The sequence below is a fragment of the Temnothorax longispinosus genome, chromosome 1 (assembly GCF_030848805.1).
Source record: "Temnothorax longispinosus isolate EJ_2023e chromosome 1, Tlon_JGU_v1, whole genome shotgun sequence".
Taxonomy (NCBI): Eukaryota; Metazoa; Arthropoda; class Insecta; order Hymenoptera; family Formicidae; genus Temnothorax; species Temnothorax longispinosus.
In genome coordinates, this window is record NC_092358.1 from 6,439,228 (window position 1) to 6,456,322 (window position 17,095).

At 40.6% G+C, this 17,095-nt stretch overlaps 1 protein-coding gene across 3 annotated transcripts in view; it reads right to left on the minus strand.

The window, feature by feature from the left end:
* Positions 1 to 3,749: 3,749 nt before the first annotated feature.
* The window catches only part of LOC139809828 (ras-related and estrogen-regulated growth inhibitor), a 45,214-nt gene continuing 31,868 nt past the window's right edge, over positions 3,750 to 17,095 (minus strand). For all 3 annotated transcript variants that reach the window (XM_071773072.1, XM_071773065.1, XM_071773056.1), the window contains 2 exons: positions 13,921 to 14,102; positions 3,750 to 6,182 (listed from right to left, as the gene is read on the minus strand). In XM_071773072.1, the coding sequence (XP_071629173.1) occupies positions 5,924 to 6,182; positions 13,921 to 14,102 (441 nt within the window). In that variant the 3' untranslated portion in view covers positions 3,750 to 5,923. The remainder of the gene's footprint in view (positions 6,183 to 13,920; positions 14,103 to 17,095) is intronic.

Consider the following 17,095-nt stretch of genomic DNA (forward strand, 5'->3'; position numbering starts at 1 on the left):
TATTAAATTTCAAACTCTCGAGGTCAGATATGCCGCCGCGGCGCAGGCTGGTTCCCTGCCTTCCTCCGAAGGCGGAGGTGCAAGGTGCAGCGCGGGCCGACCTACGACCTTGGCAGTCACGACGCCGAGCGAGCATCGCCGACGCGCGTAGCGCATGGAATATCGTTTTCCCACAACGTCGTCGATACGGGGCATCTGATGATAGAGAGTCGCAGAATCGGATCTGAAATGATATCGCATTTGAAATCCGTCCGAAAAACTGCCGCTTCAGATCTCGAGGTTTGCAAGACGTGAGTCTCCTTGAAAAAATTCCGGAAGAATTTAAAATATTTCGTTGCAATTTTAAGCCCATTTTAGACATCTATAATTCGCCCACAAAGATTTTGTTGAATATATCACAAAAAATATCTTACAATTATATAGACAACATTTGTTTGTTTCTATATAATGAACTTTTTCTCCTTGACGATTTAAGTTTTGCGAAGGAAGATTACTCGCGAATTTTTTTGCCGAAGGATATATTTCTAAAATGTCTCTTGATAAATCTGGAGGAGCCGGGGAGGTATATCCTTCATAAAGATGGGCTTACGTAAGGGACTGCGGAGTCGAAAGCTTACGTAAAAGGGACTGGCGACATTTACCGCTGAATGGTGGTCATCTAATTCTCGCGTTACACACGTTTTCACAATCAACCGGGACAGATATAACCGGATAGCCATAATTCGCGCATAATCTGATATAAATCTCCGATTCCGCATTGATTCCGCAGCGAGTATAGAAACGTAAGTATTTGAGACCGACCGCGACGCGCACACTTTAACCTCGATATCTTTCGGCGAAAGCAGCTTTATCTCTCGGGGTTCACCGGTACCGGCGAAACAAGAGCCGAACCGTCAGCATCCACAGAACGGATTTATTCTCGACGACACGACAGGGCCCGCGAGCAAGGGGAGAAAAGGGGGGGCGGCCCCCAAGTACAGCGCAAACGACTAAGCATCGTTTTCACCGTCGCGAGTCGGATAACACCGGTGGAAACCGTCGCTTTCGCCTTTTGCCGATAGCGAGTCGCGATTCTCTCTCCTGTTTCTCTTTCCTGTCGATCCCTCCTCTCCCCCTCAGCCCCCCATCGTCCCTCTTTCCAACGCGTCCCTCGATCTCGAAGCCCGCTCCCCTGTTATCGCTCCCTGTCGAAAGTCAGCCTCCAGAATCGCGATCGGCAGGTGGTCATTGTCGGACCCTGCACGGGTGCACGCGCGAGCGAGCGAGCGAGCGTACGCTCAGATGAATTTCTAATTGTCGCCAATGGCGTCATTAATTAAGTGGGAGCCGGGCGAACTGGGACGAAAGCGAGCGAGGCGGGCTGATTAAGGCGATGTGAAAAGTTGTGCTCGCGCACGACCTGCCGATTTTTCGCGTTCGCGCAAGCCGCGAATTGCGCTACCGACAGGCAGTTCCCTGGCCTGGCGCGAGATAAGCGCCCGGGATATATCGTTATCGGCGACATCGCGCGCCGCGCCGGATTAAATTATGCTCGTTAGCGAGTAATAACGCCACCCACTCGGCTAACACGGTGCACGAGCAACGGAGTTGTATAGTCGAAGTTTAGTTTGGTATCTTTCTTAATGCGCACTCCCATCTTATTAATTAATATCAACAGTATCTCCTCTCAACAGGAGTTGTTAAATTGACATTCAAGTAGAAGAAAATTGTAGAAAATTTCGATATTCTATTTTTGGGATTAAAGAACTCTGTGAACACTGATCTGTGAAATTTGCAAGATCAGTGAAAGTTCCGATCAATATTAAAATTAAGTCAGTAATTACTTAATTAGCAAAGAGAAGGGAACATCACGTTAAATACAAAAAATTTCGATGGTTTGGTATTTATCTTGAAACACCAAGATTGCCAAGTGAATTATCAATAAAAGACTAAAGTTTGCAAAAGTCTCAAACCAGAATTACTACTAAGAGTACGATACATCTATCTAGAATCTAGAATGCAAAGAACGACAAGAATTTAATACAATAAGAAAACTGTGATGTCTCATTTAGCTTTTTGAACGTAACAGGATTGATTTGGTTTCGACGCGCTGCACCGGGAGAGAGTTCCCGGGTTTCGGTATGAGGTTTCGATTTCCCAGGTGAAATACGCAAATTGGAATTATCCGGGCTCGGGGCGAACCAATATAGTCCTCGAGCGACACGGTCCCCACGCGTAGCGACATCGTCGTGGCGATAAATCGACGACATCGGGGCATCGTTTTACCCGTACTGGCCGGATCGTTTGTCTTCGGGGAAGACGGCGAGAGGATCGTAGATGAGGGGAGGTAGCGACGGGAGTGTCCGGGGGGGGGGGGACGGATGTAAAGAACGCAAGGTAATATGAGAGGCGCGCAGCCCACAGGAAATTCTGTAGCGCTTAGACTTAGATGACTCGCGACTCGGAAATCTTAAACCCGACCAGGTTTTGAATCCTTGTACCTGCTTATCACCTCGTAATGTCGCTTCACGCCGGTGTATGCGAAAAGGTCCCGTGTGGTCCTCTCGCCTATGATATACGGCCGATTCAAAGGTCGGTGTAGATTCCTTTCGAATTCCGGATATAGATAGGGTGAACAAAATCGAGCAAGCATTTCAAAAGTAGAAAAACTATTTAGAGACGTTATTATTTTAGAGAGAGAAAGAGAGAAATGTACTCCGTTTTTATTCTCTTTCCGAAATACATAAAAGTTATTAAAATTTATTTTTATTCCTTTTTATGTCTTTCATAATATATTCATAAAACTTCATATTACTAAAAACACTTTTGCAGAATTTTTCAAATATCATTAAATTAATTAATTGATTTCTCAAGTGACTGTATTTTATTTCACTGTTGTGGTCATTAGTCCTTTATAAGAATATATAAAAATTTACAAATACTCTCTTTTCTCGCTTTCTCATATTTCTCATACTATAGACACTTTTGTGAAATTTTTTTAAATATAGAAGATTAGAGTCTTAAGTGAATGAATACATTTTATGTTTCACTATTACGATTATATATTATTACTGCTCGACAAAGATATATATATATATATTTAATATTGCCGCCATTAGAATTTCTCTCTTAGATAACAAATTCTTATCATTGAAAATTTAAGACTCTCACTCATTTCCTGCGAGATATTCGACCTCTTATTTACGTTGAGCTCCTGCTGCATCACTGCCCTTTCTTCTTTTTGCATTTTTCTGTCGAGACGCGATCGTGCCGTCATTGCGAGAGAATGCATATAATCGGGGGCCCGTATTTTATTTCTGTATTTCGCGACCCGAGAGAGACGGGCGAGCACGTGTTGCACTCGGAACCTTGGCCCGAATCGCTAGTTATTCGGCCGACAGCGAGTTCGCTTAACGAAATTCGCTAAATTCGCTCGCGAGATTGCCCGACCGACTTTTCGCGAAATCTACGACCGTCAGACGCCTCGCGAGGCTTCGTGGCTTTTGGCTCACAGAAAACAATGCGGTAACAAGCTAATTTCAAATATAGCTAGCATCCGTAAATTTCAAATATACGAAAATACTGGCTAAGAGATTTGAAAAAATCTCAGAGCTATTTCGATATATTATTTTACATAAGAAGCAATACTGCTTATATAATATTGCATTTGTAGAAATAAAATCTCGTTAGTTGACTCACCATGGGTGACCATTGATGATTCACATGGACAGGAAATGGGCGGTAGGACGGTGGAGTTTGACTTGGCAGGGTTTAACAAAAGACGCTCCTTTATTATTATCCTCTCTCGATAACAAGTGACTAGCACTTCGAATACAGCGATCGACATCTGCCTGGAATCGAATTACGCACTCTCTCACTCACACACATACAAATATACATACATATTTTAGAGGGACGCTAATTTCAAGTGGAATGTATCGTGAAAAAGAGAGACATTAGCTCCGCCGAACCATTCCTGGTTCGAAGAAGCCAGCTTTAAAAGCTTGTGTTTTACGGTATTTTTTTCTGTTGGAAACTGACGCGCTAAAGGGGGATCATGCAATTTACGGCTCGTTAACTATTCATTTTTCTAAACGTAATGTAAATAGAGTTGTTTCTTTTTTTCGTTAACACTCGCATCAAAAGGCACGTCAACTGCTGGCAAAAATGTAAACGGACTTTACATTGTCCGGAAAGGCACTCTGAAAAAACTCTTTACAAACTACGAATCTCAAAAGTCGATCGTAGTCTTTATGCTAGAAAAGAGACCATTTACAAAACAACGCGCGCGATTGAAGAGCTTAGCAAGAAGGCAAACAACCAACACTATCTACGATAGAGTAGTCGATAATCGATCCGTCATTTGACGGACGCGACATGGCATTCATTCACAAACGATTGTTAATATCTTTTTAATCCATTAATAGCTGTTTCTTATCGTTTATTCCGGTCTGCGAGAAATCCAAATGCAAATTACGATAAAATGACCAACTGAAAAATCTTCAATTGAGATTCAAATCTGTATTATTTCGTATCCTTTTGTTGCGATCGTAATATTCTTCGTCATCAGATCGAATATACAAATCAAATAATAATCTTTAATTGTAAACATCCGCACTCATTATTCTTTTCTCTTGTATGTAAATCTTAATGATTATTTAAGTCTCCGAGACTCTCCGCAGAGTATAAGTGAACGTGTGCGCTATTTACACTTAGGCTACTTTCTTTAGGAACATTAAGGTCATCGAATCAATCACGCCTGGCGATAAAGGTGTTAAAGTCGCTCTCATTAAGAGCGCTTGCGAACACCTTCCAGATACAACTGAGACGATAGGCAGAAAATCGAATCGAATCGCGATCTCTTCCACTTGGTGGAAATATCGAAATTTGAAAGACTCACGGGTTTCGTTCGGAAGCATCGAGAAAAAAAAACACAAACCCTAAACAGTATAAAATATTTTAATCTTGAGAAACGATATTTAACTTTGAAATCATAATTAACAAAGAGATAACTAAAAATATATATAGAAGTGCAAAAACTACGAGTTAAAAAATTATATATAGATATCTTTTGAAAAGTTTAGATTTATAAATATCACAGAAGAAAATAATAGAAAAAAGCTTATTACGTTTTGTGTATACTGTTTAGGGTTAATAACGTAATAACTTAAACACCGAGTGATGTGCAAGTATTGTATGTATCCCAAATTATAAAAGTTGCACTCGCGGAACTGATTGCGGGGCGATTCGCAACCATAAGATCATTCTCGATAAATCGTTCTAAGGACTACATCGTTCAGGAACAACTTGCCAGTCACTTGTAATCACTGTGAAATTATCATAATATTAAAAAAAAAGTACCTTTGCGTATCACGAACAATCTCTGAGTTCTACGTCGACACGCTTCTCTCCCGCCACTGAGAGCAGGATCACACGCGAACACCATGTAAATATCCTTCTTCGGCACATAAAAGTTTTTTTCAAAAATAAATGTCGCCCTCCATGACTGGAACCTGCTCGGAGTTTGGATCTTTCAGCTGCCAGATGTTGAAAAGATCCTTTAAACATTTCGCACGTCAGACTTCCAGGGGGTATTGTACCTTGGACCCTGCGTATCCTCAAAGCCAGAAAATCAGTCTTATGTCCTCGGAGTTTAGGTCCTCGAATATGCTTCAGGACCGAGTTTGATTGCCTCGGGAATTGATTAGCAAATGTATTTTTCTTCACAAGATGCTTGAAAAGACTCATTCTCTTGCCAACGGACGAGAATGGTCTTCTGATCCCAACGATGGCGGCCTTTGTTCAGGAAGGCACAAGGGAGATTTCTACATTCTTAACGAGGACCTCGTCAGCGATTGGAGTAGACGTTGCTGCTGAGGACGACGATGTCAGTTCTCCTGCCTGGCTCATCTCGTCCTCCGAGGAGGAGGGCGCATAGAAGGCGTCATATGCTCAACGACGGCCTCTTCTTACGGTCCTTGGTGGTGTTCTTGCCGAAGATCGTCCCGAGGACTCTCGAGACCGAGTGGACGCCCAGTTTCCTGCGGATCGGCAACGCTCGCAGAAGTTGGACCGACCTCGCCTCCCGCAGGAGCGCCTGGAAGGCTAACGCCGCTCCCGCGGGACTCTCCGCGGCGCTCACCTCGTAAAACTGACATCCATGCGCCAGCGACAACTGTTGGCCTTCGTCCACGCACACTTCTCTGCAACAGAAACGTTGATCGATTTCTCTTTAACGATCTCTTTGACGAATGCGCGCCTTCAAGATATCAAAGATTTAAAAAAAAAATTCGAAATGTATGCAAGAACGTACTTTGGAATTTTATGTTAATATTTCTATGTAATTCAAAGTGTCTGCTTTGCATACTGAAAGTACTGCATTTAAATCCCAGCTCACCTCAAACTCGGTTTATATTTAAGCATAATGGATTTGGATTTAATGGTATTATTATTATTAAAGAATTAAACATTGCAAGACTCGAAACTATATGTAAGTTTCCCAGGATTCACGAATTTTCATCTCGTAAATAGCCTTGAAACTTAAATTCTTAAAAATAACGAAAATTTAAAGATCTTTTAGCTTTAACTTCGAAATCGTAAAACTTTGGGATTTACAGTCTCCCTGCTTTATGACTCTCCTTATAATTGGAGACTCGGAACACGCTCGTCGGTTGAGAGGATCATCATTTCGCATGATTCACAGGGAATGGTTTATGTCGCGGAACACTCGAATCATGTGTTGAAACATCGATCGGGAGCGGCGGAAATGCGGACCGGATGTTGCGGGCGTTCGCAGATTTATACCGCTGGCGGACGTTGGCGCTTTCCAAGTCAATGGAATCGTCCAAGGCTGGAATTAAATCCTCGCAAAACGGCGGAACGTGTACCGGACGGACGACGGATGCTATGAGTTTGGCAAACACCAGACGCGTGAAGAGAGAGAGAGGTGATTGAACGACAACCGTAAAGACCATACATTTATGAGAGGAAGCGGAGTCACTGGAATTTCGCCAGGATGAAGCCGCCAGGCGCCACAGGATATTTATGATGCTAGAGTTAACAAGAACTTTGTTACCTCTTGTATATTTCTGTACATCTATATAATGCGCGCTATGTCACGTTTATTATAACATATGGGATATTATTTTATTCAAAATAGAAAGCGGAACGAATTTACAGAAATATTTACGAGATTATTTAATTTTTAAAATAAAGCTTTATATATATGTATAAGCTCAAGATATATATAAGAACTTGGCAGGTTTAACATTTCATTATATAGTCTTTAAAATTTTGAAATTATTTTAGATTAATCTATATGTTTCACATATTTCTACAATATTGGCTTTTCGAATCGACTTTCGAGTAATTTGATGATAAACATGCCGACCGCAGGCTGCTTTATGCATTTTAATTACCACACACACACAAAAATGCGTGGATTAAAAGATTCGGGATCTTCAGATGCCATGCTTGGAATGAAGAAGGCGAAGGAAGGGAGGTATCCCTGTATTTCCAGCGTGGAGAGCGCGGCTCTACGTGTGGGGCAGAGGGGCTCCGATATTTATGGAGACAATTAAATTCGCAGGAATACATGATCCTCACGCGGGGTGCGCGTCGAGAAGAGGGCACGTGGGAGGGCGAGCGATTAGACGCGATCGTGCACAAGCCGACGTGCCACGCTCGCGGCCGTTAATATCTCCCTGTTCCCTTTTATATTTTATACGCGAGGCGCGATCCCCCCCCCCACACCGTTGTTTACGAGCGGCGGGTGTTGGTTTCTGTCGTTCCCGCGCTCTTTCTCAATTCGCAGTAGACGGACGAGATATTTACGATGAGTATTCTGAGACAAGAAGCGCGTCAATACGCTCAATCGGATAATACACCATAAAAATGGTACGTGAAAGGATGACGAAGATTTGTGGAGGAGAAAAGAAGCTGTAACCAAGTTTCGCGTACAACTGGCAAATCAAAAGATTTTGAGATTTTCATAAGTAATAAAAAATTTTCAAATGAGATTTGAAGTTTCCAACGTCCAAAAAACTTCGAGAGAAAGGAAGTTTACATCCAAAAATACTCGAAATACGAAAGTGCCGAAGATAAAAAATCACAGTCCGAGAAACTGAGGCACCTCAATTGAAACGGAAATAGTTCTTCCCGAACGAGTCTGTCTTGTCGCGCCTCGCTGCGAGGGATTGTCGGTCGCGATATTTCGAGATAAGCGTTATCAATGCGCGATATTCGCGACTACGACGCGACAGCTCTCTGGTTGCATCTAAAGCGGCGAAAACTCGTTCTCGGGAGAGTGGTCTCACCAGCCCTGCAGCGGACTTCACTCTAATCTTTATGAGCTCCATTAAGACGACGAGCGTGGCTACTGGATATAGGAGAGACCACAACGCGGTGGATCTGTGTGGCACGACATTCTACGAATTTCAAAAAAAAAAAATACAGAGTTCTGATAGCACTTTTCATAGTTTTATAGTTCCCGATAAAAATCAAAAAGAGTTTCGCATTCCTTATATTAAAAAATCAAAATTTAAAAAATATCCTAACTTCACGAATTTAGCACGATATTTTTCCAATTTCGATTTTTTAATATAAGGAATGGGGAACTCTTTTTAATTTTTATCAGGAACTGTAGAACTATATGAAAAATGCTATCAAAAATCTCATTTTTTTTTTTTTTTTTTTTTTTACGTAGAACTACGTCTTTCTCGGGAGGTATGGGGGTATGACTGCAACGTTTTCTTGCAACGTTTTCATGCAACGTTTTCTTTTTCTCGAAAAGTATTAAAGAAAAATATACTTTATTATATAGTTTTTGAAAGCTCTCGATGTAAGCTAAATGTTTTCGTGGTTAATTTTTCGATATGGGTTTGTTCTCGAAAAGTATTAAAGGAAAATATACTTTATTATATAGTTTTTGAAAGATTTCGATGTAAGCTAAATGTTTTTGCAATTTAATAAATCGACGAAGTATCAGGAGAACATTTTTAGAGGTGCGAAACGAAGATTTTCCCCTCCAACGAAAAAAAAAAAAAAAAAAAAGGTAACAACTGTGCCGCAATTAACACGTAGAACTACGTCTATTAGAATAGAACATATATGGAAGAGGCATTGAAACTAGACGTAGGGCTACGTCAACTGTCAGTTGTCGTAGTTCGACGTTGTTGGCACAAAGTACGTTGTTGCTTGCGGCACAGTTTGTGCCAACAACGTCGAACTACGACAACTGACAGTTGACGTAGCCCTACGTCTAGTTTCAATGCCTCTTCCATATATGTTCTATTCTAATAGACGTAGTTCTACGTGTTAATTGCGGCACAGTTGTTACTGTGCTTGTTTTTTTTTTTTTTTTTTTCATTCGTAGAATGTCATGCCAACTTCACAGATCCCAACGCGGTCCCCTCGGATCGATTTCAATATTCTGTCATTCTTCAAGTTAAAAAAATTTTACAATTTTGTAACAAATTATTTATTCTTCAAAAAGTTTACCTCATTAATATTTTAAAATTCTCATAAATTTTGCACTTTGTAACTAAGATTTAGTTTTAAAATCTTAAAATTTTAAGGTTCTTTAAAGCTAAGAAAATTTTAAATTCTTAAACTATAAAACTTCAAGGTTCTATAACAAATAATGTATGTACCTTTTTAAGGAAACTTCATTTTGTTCCGTAGTCTTACATTAAAGGTAGAGTTACGCCTGATAAGATTAATTTAAAATCGATCATTTTCCGTACATGCGACACGCAAGGAAGGAGAGGCGCGCTGTAATTTATGACCCGGGGATCGATGGATCTCTCGAATAATTCCGGTTTAATTAAATTTCTCGACGATAATCGTGACAGTTACGAAGAGCGTGTATCTCTTACATGCCATCAAAATGCCAGTTACGTAAATCGAATTGCTCTTTTCCCGTCAGTGCCGCAATCGCCGTCGCGGATCGACGGCCAATCGCTCGCTTGCAACACCGTCCAGGTCTGTGACATTTTATTTGTGTGACATTTTTGGTATTCGCCCGTGGCTATCGAGGCACCCCGTCGTCTTTCCCCTTTGTTAACTCTCCGCGAAATTCCCAGCAAATGCACGACACCTTTATTTACTTCGATCACTCTCGTACACACCTTGTAAAACTCGCTCGACCTCCGCCTCGTCATCCTTGCTGTTCTAAAGGTGAGTCCGAGGTTGAAAGGCTGAAATGCCGAGAGTGCACCCCTCGTCGAATTCTATTGTGCCTATCTCGATCTATTTGTCCCTTTTTTTCATTTACGTGATATTTAGCATCTTAGAGCATGAGGGAGATGTCGCTTCTAAAATTATTATCAAATTCATGAAATCGTTCTACTTTGAAATACCACGATGTTTATAACGATAAATTTTTCAAGCCTGGAGTCCTTGGAGATCTTAAATGACTTAGATCGATAGATTTTCGAGTGAAATAATATAAATCCAAGCCAAGCCTTAAAAGAAAAAAAAATATATATATATTTATAACATCGGTTATAATTACACGTCTGGTCTTGGAATAACTCTCATTTTAAAGGAGATAAAGCATGAGCGACTTGGAATTCCTTCGTGAATGGAGCCTCGGCACGAATGTATACTTTTTCGAGACATCCTGTGTAGTAGCATCGAACGTATGTAATTGCGGCGCCGCCGTCGTTACTAGATCATCGGTGAGATTTCTCCCGGTATGCAAAGCCCCATAAAGGCGACGTAAGGAAGAGAAGGTGGCTCGTAAGGCGAGAAAAGGAGCGTGTCTTCGTTAACGACGATCCGCATTCTTGCGGGAAATTCCTCTGCGTCCGATGAAGAAGGGATACGAAGTGAGGTCCTGTTCACCTACGTGTTTCTTCCGCGACTACAACGGTCGAGGCGCGATCTTCGCGATGCGAGCGACGTAACAAGCGATAATGAAGACGATTCATTAGCGGAAAGAGGTAAAATAAAGATTATCTTCGGCTGTCGATCGTATAAAAGAAATTTCAATCTCTTTAAAAAATTTTACTAATTAATCATCAATAAAATTTTGTATTAATACTTAATTAATATTTACATATCTATAAGATTCAACGACATAATATTAAACGCAATTGTAAATATTTTATTTTTTATCCATATATTTTACTATTATAAGAAATTGTATTTTGGGAAGCTGAAAAATGATATTTTATTTGCAGGCCATTAAACTAGGATTTTAGGAGGCTCGAACCTAAGAGGAGATTTACGTTCTTTGCATTCGTACGCTTGAAAGAAAACCATCGATCCGTGAATGCTCGGCACGGTAGGTTCACGAAGTGCGTCTCGAGAAACTCGAATATTTATTCGCACGCGCATCACTGTCCTGTTAATTTACCAGCAGCGGACACATGAGAAGCCGATCCAGCAAGGCTAATGAGCCACCACTCTTTATTCGAGTTACAAGCAAAAAAAAACAGCGATCGCGCACTTGTATTTCCTAGCTTTCTCTCGCCCGAATCACGCAACGTCGATGATGCACTTTGAGTGATTGGTTGCATAAAATGCGACGAGATGCATTAGCACGCAAGCCACACCTTTATATCGCGCGTCTTTTATTGAACAATTAAGCTATGTTTTTCCACGATTTTTCGTTTAACATTACTGCATGAAAAATCACGTTATGCATCGAAGAAATTATATTGCATTATAGATGCCGATCGCGTAGCCAATGATTGCAAAATTAGTTTACTGAATTACATTCAGTGTTATATGAGAGAAATTGATATTTCTCTTATAAATTTAAAATCAATATGTCTCATCTCTTATAGAAATTTTCTTATAGAAATTCTTGAATTAAATTCTAATAAAATAAATTTTAATTCTTAAATATTTCCGGGTATTTAAATTGCTGATAATCTTGCAGAGAAACTTATACAAATCTCTCTAAGAATGTGATATAAAATCGAGGAAATTTATACAATAACTTAATATCTTCGCGTTTTCTACGATCAGCAAGCTCCTTGATATGACGTCCATTTATCCGCATACTTATAAGTCGATCCTCGACGGCAATACGTGAAACGTGACACGTGGCATCTAGACCGCAGACCGCAGTGTCAGTATCGGATGCCGCCGATTCGAGAGGGCACCCGGTAGTGGTCATGTCGTTCGTCGGTCGTCTAGAAACCGTTCACGCGATATTTTGCCACGCCAGATCTGTTTACCTGTCCAAGTCGCTTGACCGACTTGGATGAGTCGCTTGCCAGAGTTGACGTGCCAGTCGGCCGATTAACTTACTCCGTCATCGTGTGGCTGATCGAACGTTCGGTTCGTTGAACTGGTTTTTGCGAAAACGCGCACCGTACCGGCAAAAAAAAAAAGAAACTCACGTGCGCGCGGCAAAAAGCCCCTCTTCAAACAAGAAACATCATACAAAAAGTTTCCAGCAATTCCGATAGTTTGCCAGTGGGCGCAAAATATACGAAAGAAATCACAGAAATTAATAATATCAAGTCATAATTTAAAAGACTCGGACATTTGAATCATTCTTGAGCGCTCGAGGATGTAAGAATTTTGTATAATTCAATTAAAAAGTCTCCTCTACTCGCGTACAAGGGAACTTTGAGACATGAAGAATCAAAGTGTCTCATTTTCCTCTTCTGCGAGACACACCGAAACAACCGGTTCGTGGTGGGCAACGTGAGTGCAGAAGGGACAACAAAATCGTGCCGAGACAACCCGATAAAATGCCGCGAGGGGCTGTCTGTGAAAAATACAAATCGCGTGGTGCACGCGAAATCTCACCCCGTCTAGGAAACAGCCGGCAAGGATCCTGTTACTCGCAGGTGGAAAGTGAACTGCATCAGGATTAATAGAGGCCGGGCATCAGCACGTTACCTATATCGCGCGCGCGCGTGTGCGATCGGCATAAAACGCGACGTCGAGAGAAAAAGAGGAACGATCGAATAATCGACGATTCGCCGAGGGCGATACACGAAGCCGTGTCGCGCGATTGGAGATCGCGCGACGCGAAATGATATTGTAATTCTTGCGCCGAGCGAGCCACTTTAAGCGGCCCTCATACGATTCGTATCGGACGGTCGAACGAGCTCCGGCGATAAATCTCAACTCCGAGAACGAGATTCGACATGACGCCTGTTTGGCGCTAAATAAAACACGTGACAATCAAAATTTATCTTGATTTTCGTGATAAATTTGAACAATTTTTCCTCGGAAAGACATTTCGCGCACGGGAAAATATTGTCCTTTGCCCTCCAATATTCAATATTCGACATCTCTCTTATATTAAGTCCGATATAAAAATTCCGGAAGTACTTTCAATTTATTTAATTTAAGAAAAAAGGATTACCGTTAATCAGAGAGATATTTCAGACATTGACGGAAATATTGACCGTGTGAGTGCCCCTTAAGACGACAATCGACGAAGTGTGCCAGACTTGCGAGGCCGCGGGTAAAAATGGGCCACAATGTGTAAGCACAACATTACTTACGAACACACACAAGCATCGTTTTTCTTTTGATTTTATTAGCGCGGGAAATATATTCAGTTATGTTCAGGTATCATGTAGCCTATTAACAATTACTCAACAGCGGATTGAAATGTAACTACAGTAATATAGTATCGAATTCTGCAAGTTTCACCCGACGATATCAATAAATTATAATTTAAAAAGAACACGCGTGCGCGCGCGCGCGATCGTTATTTCTTATAATTATATATGATACGCGCGATGAACGAATTCCGAGATGCACCGAAAGATGCTTCTCTCGCATCAGTGAAAAATTACGCCGTTATTGATTTATTAATAATTACTGTTTTTACGATGCGCGTGTGCGCGGTTTATTTGGTCGTATATCAGTCAGAAGATCGTCATCGGACGTTACCCGGAGATACACGCCCGCCCCATGTACGGAACTCTTAATCATATTTGTAACAATGTTGTGATTTACGCTTACCGTGCGTGATCCAAATCTCTCTTGTTGCCGAGCAGGAGGGCGGTGAAATAGGACGGCAGGCGTAGATCCGCGAGTTGCTTGAGAAGTCCGCGAGCTTCCTGAAAGCTCCGCTTACATGTCACGCTGTAGACCACGACGAAGGCCTCGCCCCATCGTATATGCGAGTACAGGCAGCCATTCTCCTGAAACAATCGATGGAACACGACTGATCGCTGTGACATTCAAGAATCGAGAATCGGATTTAATTTGACGTATCTCTATTCGTATCTGACGATATCCCAGCGCGTTTCAATGTAAGACACTCTGTCTCTCTAGATGCTATCGGCAAATAGAAATCGATCTTAGATACTAAATCCTTCCGTGCTCTAAAGAGTCTGAGGAAAGAGCCCCGCGTTTGTGGGATATTATTGAAAGAATAGGAGCTTAAATAAATCCTTAGGACTTTGCTCGGAACTTTCGCATCTCGGAATATACGCGCGACTAGCCTTTTTGGAGCATCTGTATATATCAGAGTGTATCTCTTTACGCACGCGGATAAAATCGTCTTTAATGACTTGAAAAAAAAAAGTGTGTCGGGTGAACACGTATAAAATTCGCTGCGCGTTGATTCCTCAACTCGCGTTCATAAATTTCAGCCATCACCTAAACTGCGGCACATCCGGCGGGAATAAATTTTATAGACTGAGATAAATATATACCTGGTCCGTGTGGGTATACATGGGCGTTATTTACGGTCAAATCTGTCGAATTAACATTGCGTGTAACGTGCTCGTAAATAAGCGCCGCAAGAACTCCGGCAACAGCGAGTACGTTCCTTCTATGCAATATAACGTAATGTTATAACGTCTTAAGAGAATCTTTGATATCCAAAAGAGAGCTTCAATGCTGATTGCATCGTATAAAAAATTACGTTATTGTCCAAACAAAAATTCAATGAGACTGTAGAGTTTCTCGAAATTATGGAGAATTTTGAATTTTTTAAAAATTTATAATTATAAAATTTTAAAATTATATAGAAGTGCGATTAAGATAATTTTAACATTATCGAATCACAGAACTTTAGGTAAGAAGACTGCGAAGATTACATATTACATTGCATATTATTGCAGAAGATAAGATACTATTAATTCCTTAGATTCTTGTTATTCCGACGTTTTCGTACTTTGGGAGATCAAAAAATCAGAACAGGGATATACCATATATTTCGTCTGTAGCCCCTAACAGACGTCATCGACGTAAAACGTCGGCAGGCGTGCATCTGTCGCGCCGCGAGACATGCTCGAGCCGCTCATAAATATTTATTGATCGATTGTATTCGAGGCAATTGAACGCGATGCCGGAATTACTTTCGCGCGTGTCGCATGAATGTATCGGCGTGGCGGCGGATTGCACAACCGCCGACGTCGACGTGATTCGTCCAGTTATGAAATAATGCAGAACGCCTCTTGATTAAGCAACGCCTTAATGCACTTTGCATCGCGTCGCGTAATTTCATTGAAAATGAGCCGCAATTATTCACTGACACCGTGTTCCCTCACGGTTGAACGTGACAAATAAGCAAGTGCATACGTGAAAATCCAATCTGCATTTATAATTTCGCCAGTACATACATCTTTGTACTTAATTTAATTTTGGTTAGCGAATTTAGAGAGAACAGCTTTTTTAAAATAAAATTAAGTCAAAGCATGACGTAAATGTGTGTGATTTGATGTATAAAATATTATAAATATATATAAACTTAAAATATTTTTTATCCCTGAACAATCCAGATATATTTATTCAAGCACAATTTTTTGCGTGTCTTAAAATTTTTTAAGAAAAACACAATATTAATAAATTAATTAATTATTAATAATCTCCAAATAATAATCTCCCAAAACTAAAGTTTCGTGACATTCTGAGAAGAATTTTGAAAACTAGGAAAGGTCGGTAGAAAAATGTAGATTTATAATTTTCGACAGGCGGTCTTCTTAACGACGCGACAGTTAACAGAACACCCGAAAGGACGAAACGATCGTGCTGTCCATTCAGAATCGATTCAAGTGGGCGAGAACCGCGCGCTTTAACACCTACGCGATCCTGCCGGATAAGCAACGATCGCTCCGACGACGAAGTTATGTTTCTTCGTGTTCGTGGCGCAGATAACGATCCCCCGGCTATTCGCTTTTACGTACAATGCAAATATTGGCGAATAATAATGCTCCCCAATTAGAAGATCGCGAATTCCACATAAACGGCTTTCCGTGAGATCAATGAATACGCCGGTATCGCGAAACCTTCACGGAGAAAATTTTATAGTAAATATTACTATGGTATCGCACTAGCTGCGGACCATCGAGGAATTTCAAGTTAAATAATTATACTATAATTATTGTTTTAAAAACGATTAAATAACGTAATTTTTACCATAAACATAGTAATTTAACTTAAAATTCCTCGATGGTCCGCAGCTAGTGCGACACCATAGTAATATTTACTATAAAATTTTCTCCGTGTTGAATTTCAGCATTATGATTCACGCATATGGCAAATTAAAAAAAAATATTACAATATGGATTGTGTTTGTATATTCGACGTTATGCAACAAAGCATAACGTTAAGATATTTTTAGCATTTTTGCTGAATAAGAAAAGAGTTAAGTACTGAAACCAGGACGCACGTACGTTGCACATCTTTTTAAATTATTATTGTCCATATTTTATACATAATATAGCGTATTCTTATATTATATTATACAAATATATAGATATATTTGTAATATTTTTTGTAAGGAAATCACGTACTAAAAATTGATTTTGAAACTGGATTTGGTTCCATATAAAATAATTATAAATTATTTAATTAATACAATCTGTAATAGGCAGCAATGTATTTGGGTTTTACTTAATTCTTCAAAGTACTTTTGCTTATAGTGTTTACAAGTCTTTTCTACGTACTAGTGGCGCGAATTGAATCTGGGAAGCGAAACTACGAACGTGTACCAGCGTATTCCGGGACGTATCTTTCCTTCCTGCGACAATGCACATTTCTACGAAAGCGACATCAACCAACCCGACGCCGCGGGACGCCACATTATTACCTGGCCACTGACAATGAGTTACAGTGTTATTACTCGTAGTTTTATAACGACAGAGTTCCTACTAGGTTCACTCTTGGGAAAAAAGGAGAAAGAGAA